The sequence below is a fragment of the Bufo bufo genome, chromosome 2, assembly GCF_905171765.1.
Source record: "Bufo bufo chromosome 2, aBufBuf1.1, whole genome shotgun sequence".
Classification (NCBI taxonomy): Eukaryota; Metazoa; Chordata; class Amphibia; order Anura; family Bufonidae; genus Bufo; species Bufo bufo.
This window is the reverse complement of record NC_053390.1, coordinates 43,121,229-43,137,244: the sequence shown is the minus strand read 5'-3', so window position 1 is coordinate 43,137,244 and position 16,016 is coordinate 43,121,229. Positions and strand designations below refer to the sequence as shown.

Below are 16,016 nucleotides of genomic sequence, written 5' to 3'. Positions count from 1 at the left end.
GAGAAAAGCAAGCTTCGGATGCTAAATCCGAAGTCAATTCGTTCAAAACTTCAGATTAATACTGTACAGAGATCCGTCTCCGTAGAGTATTAAAATGTATTGGCTCCAATGAGCCGAAGTTAGTTATTTGCGAAGTCGCGTGTGACTTAGTTAAATAACTTCGGTAGTTGATGAATCTCCATACAGTATTATTCCGAAGTTTTGAGCGAAGCATCTGAACCTCGCTTCGCTTAACACTACTTCTGATCCATCAGAAAAACGGTTATTTTCCCAATCCTCTGATCTGTTAGAAGAGCAGAAAAATAAAGAACGAAAACTGATCCTGTGCATCAGTTATGCACATTTGGCATCCATACACATTTGAGCCATTTCCATAGGAGATTCATTTTTTTTTTTTACAGGAAAATAAAGTAATGCATGCAAAACCTTTTTTTCCATCTAAAAAACTGATCTCAGAAGGAAATGGCTCAAATGGATGCCAAATGTGCATAACTGATGCACAGGATCAGTTTTCGTTCTTTATCTTTCTGCTCTTCTGACAGATCAGAGGATTGGGAAAATAACGGTGATGTAAACTCCCCCCTAAGTTGGGTTTCCTCAAAGGATTACATACCTGTGTTATATATGGGGTACCACGTATGCAGCTCATTTTTATACAGCAGAGAATCGAACTCTGCGCACTGCATCTGGCGGAAGGACGGCTGGTTCTTAGGACATGGGTTGGTTTTACACATTCTGTAGCGCTTCCTTTCTCCTGTACAATATTTCCCTCCAAACTTTGGCCTAAAACAGATTAGATACTGTAGATTAAAACAGAGGTTTGCTCCTACGTGCTGAACAGAGATTTACACTTAAAGGCTATGTCCACCTTCACAACTGCATTTTTTTTATATTGTCTCAATGTATCTAAGATGAAAGATGAAGAAACTCTGGAATAGGTCTTAAAGGGGTTCTTGGTAATAAAGGCATTTTACTAAGTGCCAGCAGCCTGCCCCACTAAGCTAAGGATTCATACTCACCTGCTTCCCGCTGTTCCAGTCCTCCGCACTCCCTCCGGTCAGTGACTAGAAGATGGAGACAATGGAGGCAGTGAGGAGGACCAGAGGGGCAAGGACTAGGTAAGTATTATGGTTGAGCGAGCATGCTCGGCCGAATACCTGCTCGGCTCGAGCATCGCTATGCTCGGCAAATCCGAGTGCTCAGCCGAATAAATCGGGTGCTCGATTACAATTTGATACAATGGAAGTCAATGGGAGTCTAATATTCTTGTCAGAAGACTATGAAACCAGTCTAATATTCTTGTCAGAAGACTATGAAACCAGTCTAATATTCTTGTCAGAAGACTATGAAACCAATAGAGGGCGCTGTTCATAACTCCATAGCGCCCTCTATTGGTTTCATAGTCTCCTGACAAGAATATTAGACTGATTCTTATGTCAAGCTTATTAGTGTAGTCTTTTGCATGAAAAATTTGCGATTAGAATATTCACGATCTACACTAGGATGATATCTGACACTGGGAAAGCTGGGTAATAACTGCTATCTACACTGAGTTATTGCCCAGCTTTTCGAGTGTCAGATATTATCACTGACTTACTACATAATTATTACATAATATTCGCTATATTGCTATATATTCTTTTTTTTTTTTGAATATTACGAATATTCTAAAAAACTGTCATAAGACTGTAAAACCAATAGAGGGCGCTGTTCATAACTCCATAGCGCCATCTATTGGTTTTCATAGTCTTATGACAGCTGAAAAACAAGGCAGATTCTGCTCATTTGCATGTCTTACGCATAAGCCCATGTTTATGCAAATGAGTTTTTACATGACAAAACTGTATAGAAAGGTTATTGAATATTATGTTAGGAAAATCAGAAAACTTTTTGTCGGCCTAATGATATTGATCTAGGTGTGCAGGTCCACCCAAGCCATCCAACAGATGCAAAATAACTTTGAGATTTAGTGGTTCTCAGTCAGATGAGAGCTGGTTTGGAATATCTCATAGTGCACAAGTCTGCCATTGTAAGGTATGCTGGCTGTTATCTGTCTCATGGATGGCTTGTATATACCTGGCTTTTGACATACAGCCTTTGTGTGGTTGCCTATTGTATGTCATACATAATATGAGTCAAAGATGCATCCAGCCATTCTCATAATGCTGTTTCCAAACCATTATGATGGGGTTTTCAGCAATTTCTAACTTTTTTTTTTAAGAACCAGGCACTCACTTCTCCTCCGAGCAGGGGGTGTCTGGTTGTCTCCCATTATATTCGGGTGCTCGGCCGAGCACACGAACATAGCAATGTGTTTGGGCTGAATACTTTGGTGCTTGCTCATCACTAGTAAGTATCAATCCTTAGCTTAGTGAGGCAGTCTGCTGGTACTTGGTAAAAATGACATTACTAGAGAACCCCTTTAATTAAAAATATCTAACTGTTTTTTTTCTGCAGCTCTTGCCCAGACCTATGTGCGTAGTGCCCTGGAGCAGGGATACTTTGAAGTCTGGACATTTGTGGACATTTGCCACTGATTCCCCTATGCAAAGTCATCAACTCCTTACTTTTTTTCACTTTAAAGGATTAACTTGCATTGACTTATACTGTTTAATACTGTGTAAATGCATTTTATATGTTTATTGTGATATATACCCTGTTCATTTGCACTGTGTTTGCACGGCACTATGGAAAGGGTTAATGAATACTGAGAGACTTTTCTTAATTTCTAGCTCATAATGAGAAGCTGGTAATTTTCCACAGTTACCATAAGAGTTAAAGAGGACCTTTCACTAGAATAAAACATCTAAACTAACTATACAGCCATGTAGAGCGGCGCCCGGATCCCCCTGCACTTACTGTTATACCCGGGCGCCGCTCCGTTCTCCCGGTATAGCCTCCGGTATCTTCATAGTTAGGCTCCACCCAGGGGAACCTCCAGGCGTCTCATTCTCCCATGCTGTAGCGCTGGCCAATCACAGCGCTCAGCTCATAGCCTGAGAGGCTTTTTTTTCTCTCAGGCTATGAGCTGAGCGCTGCGATTGGCCAGCACTACAGCATGGGAGAATGAGACGCCGGCAGGTTCCCCTGGGTGGAGCCTAACTATGAAGATACCGGAGGCTATACCGGGAGAACGGAGCGGCGCCCGGGGATAACAGTAAGTGCAGGGGGATCCGGGCGCCGCTCTCCATGTCTGTATAGTCAGTTTAGATGTTTTATTCTAGTGAAAGTTCCTCTTTAAAGAAGAGCATGTTTTGGAGGGACTTGTTAACCACCAAAACCAGACAGTCTGACCTTTTGAACGACTGGTTTAGCTCTGTTGTTAAGTCTGGAAATTTGTTTCTGTCTGGAAAAACTGCTGCGTCATTGCCATTGAGTATCATTGGAGCTTAAATGCAAGTCTATGAGAGACCAGAATTGTAACATTGTATTTCTTTGTGCTGAGTTTCTCCACTGTCTAGTTCAGCTAGAAATGGTATATAAGTACAACAGTCAGAGCCCTTAGTGTTTTACAGTTAGGAATCAGTGCTTAGAAGAAGAGACCTCTTCCAGACTGCATAAGTGACCAGAAGAAGACGCTGAGATGGGGATGCTGAGCCACAGACCATGGGTCACCAGCCTTTAGACAGGGCACCAGCCTTTTGAGAGAGAGAGAGAGAGGGGGACAGCTAGGTCAGGCCTTTCCTCAGCACAGGGCCTTCTTCTGCCCAGGGAGGAGACTGGAGAAGCCAGCTCACTGCACTGCCTTTATTATTTTGCACTTCAGTTCCTTCAGTAAAGAAGCACCCTGGTTAACTGTAGACCCTGACTCTCTGGACTTATTTCCCATTGTGGTGCACCAAGCCTTATCATACCTTCCGGAATGCAGCAACATGTGGTGACACCTCAACAGTATCTGGGGGAACCAGCGTAGCGTTGGGGCCACCCCAAACTCGGGCCACTGCATTTGTCTCCAGGGGAACAGAAAACAAACAATCTCTGTGTAGTCTGATTCTTCAGTCAGTCTTCCTTGGATGTGACTTTACTTTTTCTAACCTGTAGAATAGAAGGGAGCATGACTGCAGGATCAGACTACACAGATTATGTTTGTTGTCCTTTACCATGGAGACTTATAGTCTTTATAGGAGCTGTAAACACAAAAATTATTAATTAAGATGTCCAGCAAAGTTGCATCATTTCAAAGGCTCCGGGTACAAGAAAATCCAAAATAAGAAACACACTCCTCCACCAACTGCCTACCGCCCCTGTGACCACACTTGATGGGTGCCTGCTGATCTCTGCTTCCTCATACTTCTCAATACAGAGGAAATGCCTGCTTTACCAGTGATTAGCTGACCGGGCATTTCCTACGTATTGAGAGGCACCAGGAAGCAGAGACTCTATGAGCATTAGAACCCGGGAGTAAGAGGAAGTAAGTATGACTTATTGTTTTCTATACTGGAGAACCCCATTTTTCCGATGGAAGCTCCTGCTATAAACTCACACCCACGGCAAATGAATGGCCACCCAGAATAGCTTGGGACTATACCCTACTTGCTACCTACTATATGTTGAAAAGAAGTAAGAGGGCAGAAAGATGTGTGACTGCAGGACCAGACTACAAAAGATTTGTTTGTAGTCTGTAACCATTGACACTGCTCTGCGAAGGAGCTGTATGCACAAAACAATAGGACTTTTTCAGTCTAGACAAAGTTGTTTCATTTGTAATAACAAAGGAGGTGGTGAAGGTGGTCGTATCCTTGCTCCACAGACTGTGTGTGCAGGGGTGGATTGGCCATAGACCCTACAGGGAAATTTCCTGGTGGGCCGATCCCTAGGAGGGCCACCCAAGTCCTCCTAGCTGCCGCCAGACAGGTACATAATGATCTGATTCTCTCCTATGCACCTGGCCAGCAGCCGCAGGTGTCCTCTTAAATTCAATTGTATCAGTGTCCTACAGGTGGCAGTATTTGTGCTGCACTGTAGGGTATTTGGTTCAGCTGGGGAGGTATATTGCTCTGCACTATGGTATTGCTGGCCCTGCCTAATTATGTTACCCAGCATTTTGGCAGTTTGGACCTACCTACAACATGGGCCCACTTTTATGATTTTTTCCAGGGCCACTTTTAGTTCCCAAACCGCCCCCGACTGTGTGGTCTGTGAATGATGTGCGATACATTGTAGAAATCCCATCTATTACAAGGATACATACTGGACATATTTTCTGCTGCCTGCTTTGAATGAAAAATGAAGCAGAGAAAGGCACTAAAACCTTGACATGTGAATAAACCTTGATAATCATGCAATACTTACTCAGGGTTGTTACATTTCCTTTCTGCACTCTGTACCCCGGCTCCACACGTTCTTGTACAGTGCGACCAAAATGTCCATGACCCCCAGCCTCCATTTACAGTGTCTGGTTGTTTCCCTACAGTAACACATGCGCCATTGATGCACCACTGGAAAATAACATTCATATTATTATCCACACACATATAAGAAATCATAACAGCAACGCTAATATAATAGGAGTGTACGGCAAAACATAATGACTAGTAATTAGTAAACTTCACTTAAAGAGGTTATCTTCACTTAAAGAGGCCCCTCACAATAAATATACTTACCTGGCTCCCTGCTCCCTGGGCCGCTCGTGGACCCCGCACCGCTGGTGCTTCTCGCTGTGCGCGGATGAAAACATTCGGTGTCGTGGGGACGGGAGCAGCCAATGGCATGCGGGGACGAGCCTATTTACGACGTTCGATGTGTACTTTTCATTGATACAATTCTGGGGTGTGTATAGCTTTTTGATCCCTTTAGGAACCTTCACGTAGAGCCGCCAGGCAGGACCCCCCAGTCTCCTCCAGAGTCCGTGGTGGTCGGGGACGTGTACGTATCGAAAACATAGTTTTTTGAATTTGCATTTTTCTTTTGTACGTTCTATAATTTTTCTTCTCCTTTTTTCTTCCAGGGTTCCAGAGTCTCCACCGGGGAAGATATGGAGATCGTTGTCCCTCGTATAGACAACAAACTCCTTATCCAGCTGGTGGAGGTGCATCCCGCTTTTTGGGACCACACCGACCGCCAACATGCTGACCATCACCAAACCCGGCGGCTCTGGAGGCAGATCTGTGCCTCGTTGCTCACTGACTAAGTGGATCTAAATGCGGCGGCTCCGAAATAATGTGGTAAGTACAGCAATATGTATTTATTCCTCATGTATAATTTAAACCTAAGTCCATGTGAATATTATAATATACATTTTTTATTTTCACAAGGTTACGACTCGGTGGCGGTCAATCCGGGGCCACTTCAAGAGAGATTATAACAAGTTCAGGCCCCGAGTGGATCCAGAGCAACTTCAAGGCCGCCATATATGTAGAGTGCGGCCTTGGGGTTCTTACGACGGATGCTGGCGCTTAGAAGGTAAATTTATTTTTTCTAAAAATAAATATAAAATTATTTGCTTTCCTCTCCCTCTGTCTGCAAGGGGCTGTCTGAGACAGAGGATCGTTTTACACCTCCGTTTCATGCAGCCCCCTACGGTCGGATGGAAAATTGTTATCAATTTCTGTCTGCAAGGGGCTGTCTGAGACAGAGGATCGTTTGACGCCTCTTTTTCTGGCAGCCCACTACATTAAGAGGTAGGTATAGCATATAACCTGGAAGCAGTAATACAAGGCCTTTTTTTTTTTTTCTCCACAGAACTGCCAGCAGCACTCGGGCGCCTGAACCAGCTCTTGAAGCGGACCCGGAACCGGCCGCCACCCCCAGCCCTCCTGTCCCTCATACAGCGGTTCAGGTCAATCCTGGTCCCCAACCGGGTCCCTCATTCCAGCATACGCTATCACATTGGAGACAAAATGTGAGAGCTATGTTGAATAGCAGGAGATCCAGTAGGAGCCGTCGGGAGGACTATGGGAACTTTGTAGAGATTGTTTCCGATGCTCTAGAAGGTTTTGCAGATGAAATGAGGAGAGCGTTAGATGACTTGGCACGCCGAGTTTAGGGGGTGGAGTCGGTGCGTCAACTCACCCCTCACCAACATTACCTGCAATCCTTAGTCCCCCGAATGGACCAAATGACTCCCGAGCAGGTGCATGAGTTAAAAAATTTGATGGAGAACGGGTCGTGAGAAATTTTGCACCGCCCCCCGTCCCACACCTAAAGCCCCATCCACCACCTATCCCGCATCCACCACCTACCGCCCATCCCACTCTTTTCAACCAGCCCCCTTCAGCCAACCTTCCCTTTTTCGCCATCCGTCCCCCCCCCCCCCCCCCCCCCGAGCATGTGTACAATCTTCCATCTTTTTCTTGTACACCTTCTCCTCAATATACCGCTCCAACTTCTTTTCCAACTCCTTCTTCTACGCATGCTCGGAAACATTCTAGTTCTGACCCTTCAACTCTCCAAACCCCTCAAATCCCTCCTGCATCTTTTCCTACGGCCCGTCGTTTTTATTCCTCAACAGAAGACAGGAAGGGCTACTGCTGCCGGTTCTAGAACGTCCACCGCTCAACGCTCCACCTCCTCTCGACGTTTTCATAATTTATAGTTTTTATTTTTTTATTTGCTGTTTATTGTTTATAATTTAAAAAAATTAAGAAAGTTTATTGTTAAATAAATACGTTTAAGTTTACTGTGTTTTATTTTTTTTATTTCATGATCCTTAACTGTGGCCACTCCAGCTGTGGGAAAAGTAAAACTCCCATCAAAAAAAATAAATAGAGTTTATTAAATAAAAAATAGTTTTCTAGAAGTTTTATTTTCCCCATGCTTATAGTGCCAAAGGTAGCAGAATATTTGATGCAGCACGATCGATAACGGGCTTTTTTAAAGCTCCTTATTGATCATATTCTGGCTGATTGGCACATGCCAATCTGGTGCAAATCCACATGAACCCTTGTGGGAGTCACGGTACATGTGAATCTGCCTCATCAACAATTAAATTTACTAGAGAGCGAAAATTTTATATATTGCTCTTTAGCAAAGATGAAGCTGTCACAGAAAGTAGCGTCATTACCACAAGGGACAGGAAAGGAACATAATGCTGTTTAAGTTTTTGTCCGGGTTCAGAGCCGAATACGGACCTGCACCCAGCCAAAGAACTCAGCAGTTCAAGCTAGAATGCTCTCCCTTGCCATGTGTAGGATCACGCATAGAAAGGGCTGACAATAACACACTGCCGAGCGAAGGATTCCACCAAACAGCGTGTTGTTTATTTCACAGTCTGTAAAGGCCAGGCTTTAGCAATGTCATAGCAGTTTGACTAGCCCCACTAGTGCAGTTGATGCCATGGCACTCACAGATGGCTGAAGGCCTACGCCTGGCAGCACTATGGAGAACACAGTACGTATAGTTTCTCCATAAAATGCCAATACTCTGCAATATTCAGTGTTGAAATTAGGTTCAAAATATAGATATGTCCGTGTTCAGCAAGGCAGATTATGAGATGTCGTAAAATGCTAAATATCACAACTTTAGCATAACCATTCTTGTTGGTTGATTATAAAAAATTGAAGACAGGTGTAATAAAAAAATAATTTTAATTTAGTATAAGATAAAAAATTTAAAACAATTACAAAACATTATCCTGCCAACTCACTCTACCCGCATCAGAAACAAAGTCATCGGCAAAACGGTCCCTCATTCTGGCAACGGCAAGGGTTGACCGATATGACAAATGTTGCATCCTGGTGAGCGTGCAATCAACCTCTTGCGGGTCCAGGCGCAGTGGTTCCTCATATAAAAGATAGTTATGTAGAACTACACAAGCCTTGACTACATCGTCTATGGTTTTGAAAGCCATCGAGTCATTTGTCCATCCATAAGCTCCAATGTCAACTGCGACAAATCGATAATCAGCATCTGCGATGGCCATTAAGATAATGGCGAATTTTTTTTTTGTAATTAAAAAATTCAGATCCACTTCCAGAAGGTTTTACAATCTTTATATGTTTGCCGTCCACAGCTCCTACACAATTAGGGAATTGGCTTGTTTCCATGAACTTGTCCGCTATTTGAAGCCACCGTTCTGTTGTTGGATGTGGGATGACCGCCCAAAATTCACGACAAGTATCTCTGATTACTCCGGAGATCGTAGAAATTCCCATGCGATATTAGTAATGTAACGATGACAAACTTTCTACAGTAGCAAGAAACCTTTGAAAAAAAAAAGAATACAAATATATGAAAAAATAGATATACATACAATATATACACAGCTATCCAAAAAAGACAAATCTTTTACCTTATTGTCACCATTAGCCGCTCTGCAGGAGAAATGGCCCTTCTTTAACGGGTATCCTGTCTTTCAATGCGTGATGAAATGCGCTGCAGCAGCTGGTCATAACTATCAACGGTCATGCGCATATAATTGAAATATTTTTAAGGATTCGCATGAAGCTCCAAATACAGGACTAAAAAAAAACGCCGCTGGTCATCCATTTGGAAGTTATAAGGTGTATCCAATACCGGCGTCTTCTTCTTTCCTGGTATCGTCTTCTCCATCTCGCTTTTTAGGACTAGAAACCTCAATCGCAGACGCAAGTGTGCAGGCAACATGGTTCCAAAGTACAATGAGCCTGAATGGAGGTTTACCTGCTTAAATACTCTGTCAAAGTGGGTGGACTCTTTGAGACACACCTTCTTCTTTAAAAACGGATCCGCTAAACGGAAGCAAACGGATCAGTTAAAAAGTCCCCCATTTGCATCAGTTTAGCAATTTTTAAGACGGGTGTGAAAGTAGCCTTAGCTACTAAAATTTTTATATGGACCTCACAGCACGCGTGGGACGTTTACATTATCTGTAGTACACTTCATTTGGTCATTAAGCGTCTCTTTACATGTGCTGCTAATTAAAACTTCACTTTTATTCTGTTCTCTTTACATAACGTACTTATAACCACTATAACTAAAGAACTGTAAAACCTTTTAAATGTTGCAGTAGTTCTAGTGGATATTTCTAGCAGTAGTATATCAGATGTTGCTCTAACCAGTCAGTGCGCGCTGCTGCGGGCTACATTTTGTTTCTATATATGTTTGTTAGTATACTGTACATCTCTTCCTTTTTGCGGCTATCTGCTGCTGCTGGTTCTAAAAATACATACAAACGCACACCCTGCCTCACCGGCAAACCGGCGTCTTCAGGGGATCGTGCAGGTATACCTCACGATAGCCGCAAAATGGAATAGACCATGTATACTAACAAACATATATAGAAACTAATTGCAGCCCGCAGCAGCGCGCACTGACTGGTTATAGCAACAGTGCTGCAATCAGCTAATGTGTTGTTGTGAAACACAAAAACAGCAACATCTAATATACTAGTGATAGAACTACCTGCCACAGAACTACCTGCCACAGAACTACCTGCCACAGAACTACTGGAACATTTTAAAAGGTTTTACAGTTCTTTAGTTATAGTGGTTATAAGTACGTTATTTAAAGAGAACAGAATAAAAGTGAAGTTTTAATTAGCAGCACATGTAAAGAGACGCTTAAAGAGTTTCTGTCACCAGGTTTAGCCCTATTAAGCTAGCTGACAGTAGCGATGTGCTAATGTCAGCTATACCTAACTTGTCTATTCCTACTTTTATCGATGCCCCCGTTGCGCCAGAAATCTAACTTTTATAATATGCTAATTAGCCTCTAGGACCGGGGGGGGGGGGTGGGGAAAGGAGGGGGGGCGTTGTTCCTGCTCCTAGAGGCTCTGTTCTCCCACTTTTGTCGCCTCCCTCCAAGTCCTGATTGTCAGGGCCAGGCAGCGCTCGCATCTGTCTGCCAGCCCTGTGCTCTGGTGAAATCTCGCACCGTTCTGTATTTGGAGAAGGCGCGGTGAGGAAGCTGGCATTCGCGCCTGCGCCGAATGCTGAACGGCGCAAGATTTCACCAGAGCACAGGGCTGGCAGACAGATGCGAGAGCGCTGCCTGGGCCTGACAATCAGGACTTGGAGGGAGGCGACAAAGGTGGGAGCTACCACTAGAGGGAGCTTTGGGAGGCTACCTAAGCAATAGGCTGTCTAGCCTGCTTATTTCTTGTCAAAGTGCGCCATAGCTCTGTCTGTTGGCCTATACCGAGTTCTGCTTGTTTCCGATATGACCCTCTGCTGCCTTTCCTGACCTCTGCCTGATTTTCATACTGACCCTAAACTGCCCGCCCTGACCTTGAACTGCTTACTGGATTTTCCCTGATCCCTCGGTGCATTGCCCCTGTGAGCCAGCTGTCAATCAAACAGAGGCTACTCCAGGAGGTAGCGGCCTGGTGGTTCCCCTGCAGCTAAGTCCAGATCCCTGTATAGTTAAAAAGGTGAAAATCAGGGGACTGCCATGATAATGCCCCTAGGAGTAGCTCAGTGGTTCTAGACCCACTATGTAACATAACAATGTCTGTGCAATTTGAAGCTATAAAACATTTCCTTTTGCAGAAATGACTTCCCCACCCCCATTCACTGTGAGTAGCTTTCCATTCCTTATCTTTATTGCGTATTGACCTCGAGACTGTGTGGTTTTGATAACAAACATTTACAAGACAATTATGAAAATGTCAATATCACTCAGACTATATGTATTAATGCTAAAGATACTGTATGAGAAGGGAAAACACAGTGGAGCGGTATTATTTGCAGTCAATACCCTATCTCTTCAATTATGACTGTAATGCGCTGTTATCAAGGTTCTTCCTATAGAACTGTAGTTAGCACTGAACCATGTCTATGAGACAACTGCCATTTAAAGGGCTCGTCCAGATTAATGTAAAAATTCAGCAACTTTCTAATTTACCTTAGTTTTTTTTACGATTTCACTAAAGAGAATCTGTCAGCAGTTTTGACCATGCTAAACTGCTGACAGCATAAGGCAGGGGCTGGGGAGAGCAGGACAAACATACTTTTTGTAGAGCTCTTATCACCAGGAGTAGTACGAATATGAAGTTTTAATCTGGTAAATTTGGCTCCTGCAAGTGTCCAGGAGGCAGAGCTTCACTGTAAAGTGTCTTCTGCATTAAGCTGCCTCACAGCCCCTCCCCTCTCCTCTGAGTGATAGCAGTGGCATCCAATCAGGAGATCATTACAGCTGTTGCTAAGAGGGGAGGGGTTGTGATGCAAATCAATGCAGGGAGCTCCGCCTCTAGGGTCCTTGAAGAAGCAGAATCTGGCAGAAGAAAACTTCATATTCCCGCTAATAAACGCTCCACAAAGGGTATGTTTGTCCCAGGGATGCACCTAGCCTTTCTGCTGCCTGAGGTGAAAACTGAAATAGCGACCCACCCCCATGCCAATTTCTTAACCTAACCCCTTTGCCACAATGAAATCGCTCATTGCCAATGGCCCTTCCGCTGCCCCCTCTTCCCCCTTCCTGCTGCTGCCTGAGGCGAGCACCTCACCTGACCTCATTGGTGGTGCACCCCTGGTTTTTCCTGCTTTTCCCAGCCCCTAACTAGTGCTATCAGCAGCTTAGCATTGTCAAAAGTATAAACTGCTGACATCACTTCCTTTAAATTATGTTTCAAGATTTCTACTTGTTGTCAGTGAATGGTAGCATTCTGATTTACATTCGCAGACTGAAAACCCATCCTTTCTATCTGAAAAAGGTGCAGGGCTTGTTACAAGCCAATCACCTGTGTCATTGTCACGATCAGTGTGGGGAAGGGGGGACTCCACACTGAACACAGGAGTGAAGGGGAACAGTAACTGGGCCTGGAAACTAGAGAAGAAACAGGTCACCTCCTAGACCACCCTAATCTGGACCCTGACTACCTATCAATATGTATAGACCTTGAAGGTAGGAAGCAGGATACCTAGGCCCTGATTTCCCTATAATACCCTGAAATAAGTATAGGACCAGAGACAACCCATTCCTCCCCAGATGGACGAATGGAAGTCTCTGTCTCAGGCCCAGATACAAACAACAGGGAATATAAAAAATACAAACAAACGCGACACTTAACTTCTGAAGAGATGGAAGAACAGGAACACCAGAGAGGATCTCATACCAGCTCAGCCAAACCCAGATGAAGCTATCTACCACATAGTCAGAAGGGTGGGGTGAGACTATAAAGGGTAGAAGTGATGACCACTGAGCAACAGCTGAGAAAAGGGAAGTGGTCATTAACCCTATCAACACTGAATCAAGAGAAATCAAGGAGGCTGTTAGATTCCTCCACGCTTAGCCAATCTCCTTGATTTCCTAACATCAGTCACCTGAGGGACCGTGACAGTCATACCGCATCTGAAGAGTACATTCACCACATCTGCAGGTAAAGCTTAATGGACCTATAGGCCTCCATTATACTGACGGAGGCCAAAACAGTGTCCTTTTGGACTCCTTCATGTAGGTACCCATCCGCATTTAATTTAATATGCGACTTGTACCTGTTGTCTGGCGTAAAAAGTTGGCACATTTTGGTACCTGTTGTTTTGCACCAAAAATTGCAGCTTTTTCCCAATTTTATGCCGCTGTCGACACTTTAAAAAACTGTGTGGGACTCCAAGAAGTAGGTGGGGCCTCCTACAGCCTGACAGATTTACTATATGCAACACCAGTCTTATTATATTTCTTCCCATAGTATATTAGTAACACAAGGTCTACTAGAAATTCAGATGGAGAGCTGATGAAAGGTAGTGAGCTGCAAAACCTGGATCAGCCTACAGAGAAGAATGGCGCTGTTTCTGTAATATAACAACCATGTTAAGCAATGCTTTTCCACTCGCATTCAACCCCTTTAAAGGGAAAAACATGGAAGAAGTCATAGAGGCTAGCCTTGTTTAGATGTGTGCCATAGGTGCATAATTATAAATACCTTTTTCTCGCCACATCTGGTCCCATCTGCTGTAGCATCAAGTTTGGATCTGCACAAATCCTTTACTGAACACCATAAAGTCTGGCAGACGTTCTGCAATGAAGAGATATGGAGGCGAATCATGAGTATCTTGCCCCTTAACAGTTAACCCTTAGCGTAACATGCACCCTGTAACTAGCATATATTAATTCATCTATGTATATCTCATGAACTATTGTGTCCAACCAATGTACATATTGTATAGGACTTGGAAAAATTTTGGCAGCTTGCAGAGATGAGCAAATTTCTTGAAATTTGATGAATTCTTTTGAAAAATTTGATTAGGGGCTGAATCAAGTCTACCTGAATCAAATATGCTTAAATTGCAGTGAAAATTGGAATATAACACCCTAAGGTCTCCAACGACTCCAATGATTTTTTCTTAAAGGCCAGAGAAAATTAGAGGTCCTAAAACACCAGAAAGAGAGAGAACAAAGAGAGAGCAGAGAGCAACCCACACACAAAAAACTCCAGTGGAAATGAGAGATGCAAGACAGTGCTCCTTGTCCCAACAGGACAAGAGAACTCAATATCTGAAGAGAAAAGACCATCTACTATGCATAAGAAGTATTGCAGTCCAGCCAACGCTGCTCTGCATTTCTATGAAATATATATGCAAATTAGCATTTTTTACATCTGCTATAATCAAATAGGCTTAGTGTTCTTTTTCTTTCTGGAAGGAAAGCTGATTTGAATATAATTCCCAGAAACCCAGATGTATGCAGTTTAGCTTTTCTTCCAAAAAGAAAAGAACACTAAGCCTATCTGATGCCAGCAGATTTAAGATATGAAATATGCATATAATTTGCATATTTGTTTCCCAGAAATGCAGAGCAGTGCTAACTGTACTACAAAACTACTCATGCATAGTATGTGGTCTCCCTAATGAGGAAGAGCATCCCCAAAGCCATTCAGCTAACCAGGGCAATTTGTTGTGAGAAACTCGGTACTTTCGCCCTTTTGAAAGAAGAAATGTCTCTCTCTCACACTAACTCTTCAGTCTATTCCCTCTACACATGTTTATAATTAAAGTTTTAGCACTAATCATGTATGCACATGGAACAGCTGTGTATAATCATGTATTTGTTGTAATATTATATGATATTTTGCCGCATTATGCACTTGACACTCTTGTAGCACTTGTCACTTTACTAATTATCATGACTATGGTCTTTTTATGAATATTTGGATGTTTTTACACGGATTTCTGTAAAGTACCAATTATGTTGATGTGTTAATTGGTCTGATTGGTACACCTTTATATGTATGTTGTGCACTTTTTATCAATGCTTGAGAAAGGCTCATGTACGAGCCGAAACGTCGCTTATTGCCACCACATGGGTGAATAAACACATACTGTTTTACTGAAGAACCTTTTGGAGTGCAGTCCGATTTTTTTGCTGTATATATATATATATATACAGTATAGACCAAAAGCTTGGACACACCTTCTCATTCAAAGAGTTTTCTTTATTTTCATGACTAGGAAGGCATCAAAACTATGAATTAACATATGTGGAATTATATACATAACAAACAAGTGTGAAACAACAGAAAATATGTCATATTCTAGGTTCTTCAAAGTAGCCACCTTTTGCTTTGATTACTGCTTTGCACACTCTTGGCATTCTCTTGATGAGCTTCAAGTGGTAGTCCCCTGAAATGGTCTTCCAATAGTCTTGAAGGAGTTCCCAGAGATGCTTAGCACTTGTTGGCCTTTTGCCTTCACTCTGCGGTCCAGCTTACCCCAAACCATCTCGATTGGGTTCAGGTCCAGTGACTGTGGAGGCCAGGTCATCTGGCGCAGCACCCCATCACTCTCCTTCATGGTCAAATAGCCCTTACTTTCAAAGTTTTCCCAATTTTTCGGCTGACTGACTGACCTTCATTTCTTAAAGTAATGATGGCCACTCGTTTTTCTTTACTTAGCTGCTTTTTTCTTGCCATAATACAAAGTCTAACAGTCTATTCAGTAGGACTATCAGCTGTGTATCCATCTGACTTCTCCTCAACGCAACTGATGGTCCCAACCCCATTTATAAGGCAAGAAATCCCACTTATTAAACCTGACAGGGCACACCTGTGAAGTAAAAACCATTTCAGGGGACTACCTCTTGAAGCTCATCAAGAGAATGCCAAGAGTGTGCAAAGCAGTAATCAAAGCAAAAGGTGGCTACTTTGAAGAACCTAGAATATGACA

At 43.2% G+C, this 16,016-nt stretch overlaps 1 protein-coding gene across 1 annotated transcript in view; it reads right to left on the bottom strand.

The window, feature by feature from the left end:
- The window catches only part of ADAMTS12 (ADAM metallopeptidase with thrombospondin type 1 motif 12), a 527,800-nt gene that overhangs the window by 138,479 nt on the left and 373,305 nt on the right, over nucleotides 1-16,016 (bottom strand). The window contains 3 exon segments of the mRNA XM_040421001.1: nucleotides 614-783; nucleotides 5,293-5,438; nucleotides 13,778-13,870. Coding sequence (XP_040276935.1) covers nucleotides 614-783; nucleotides 5,293-5,438; nucleotides 13,778-13,870 — 409 coding nt within the window.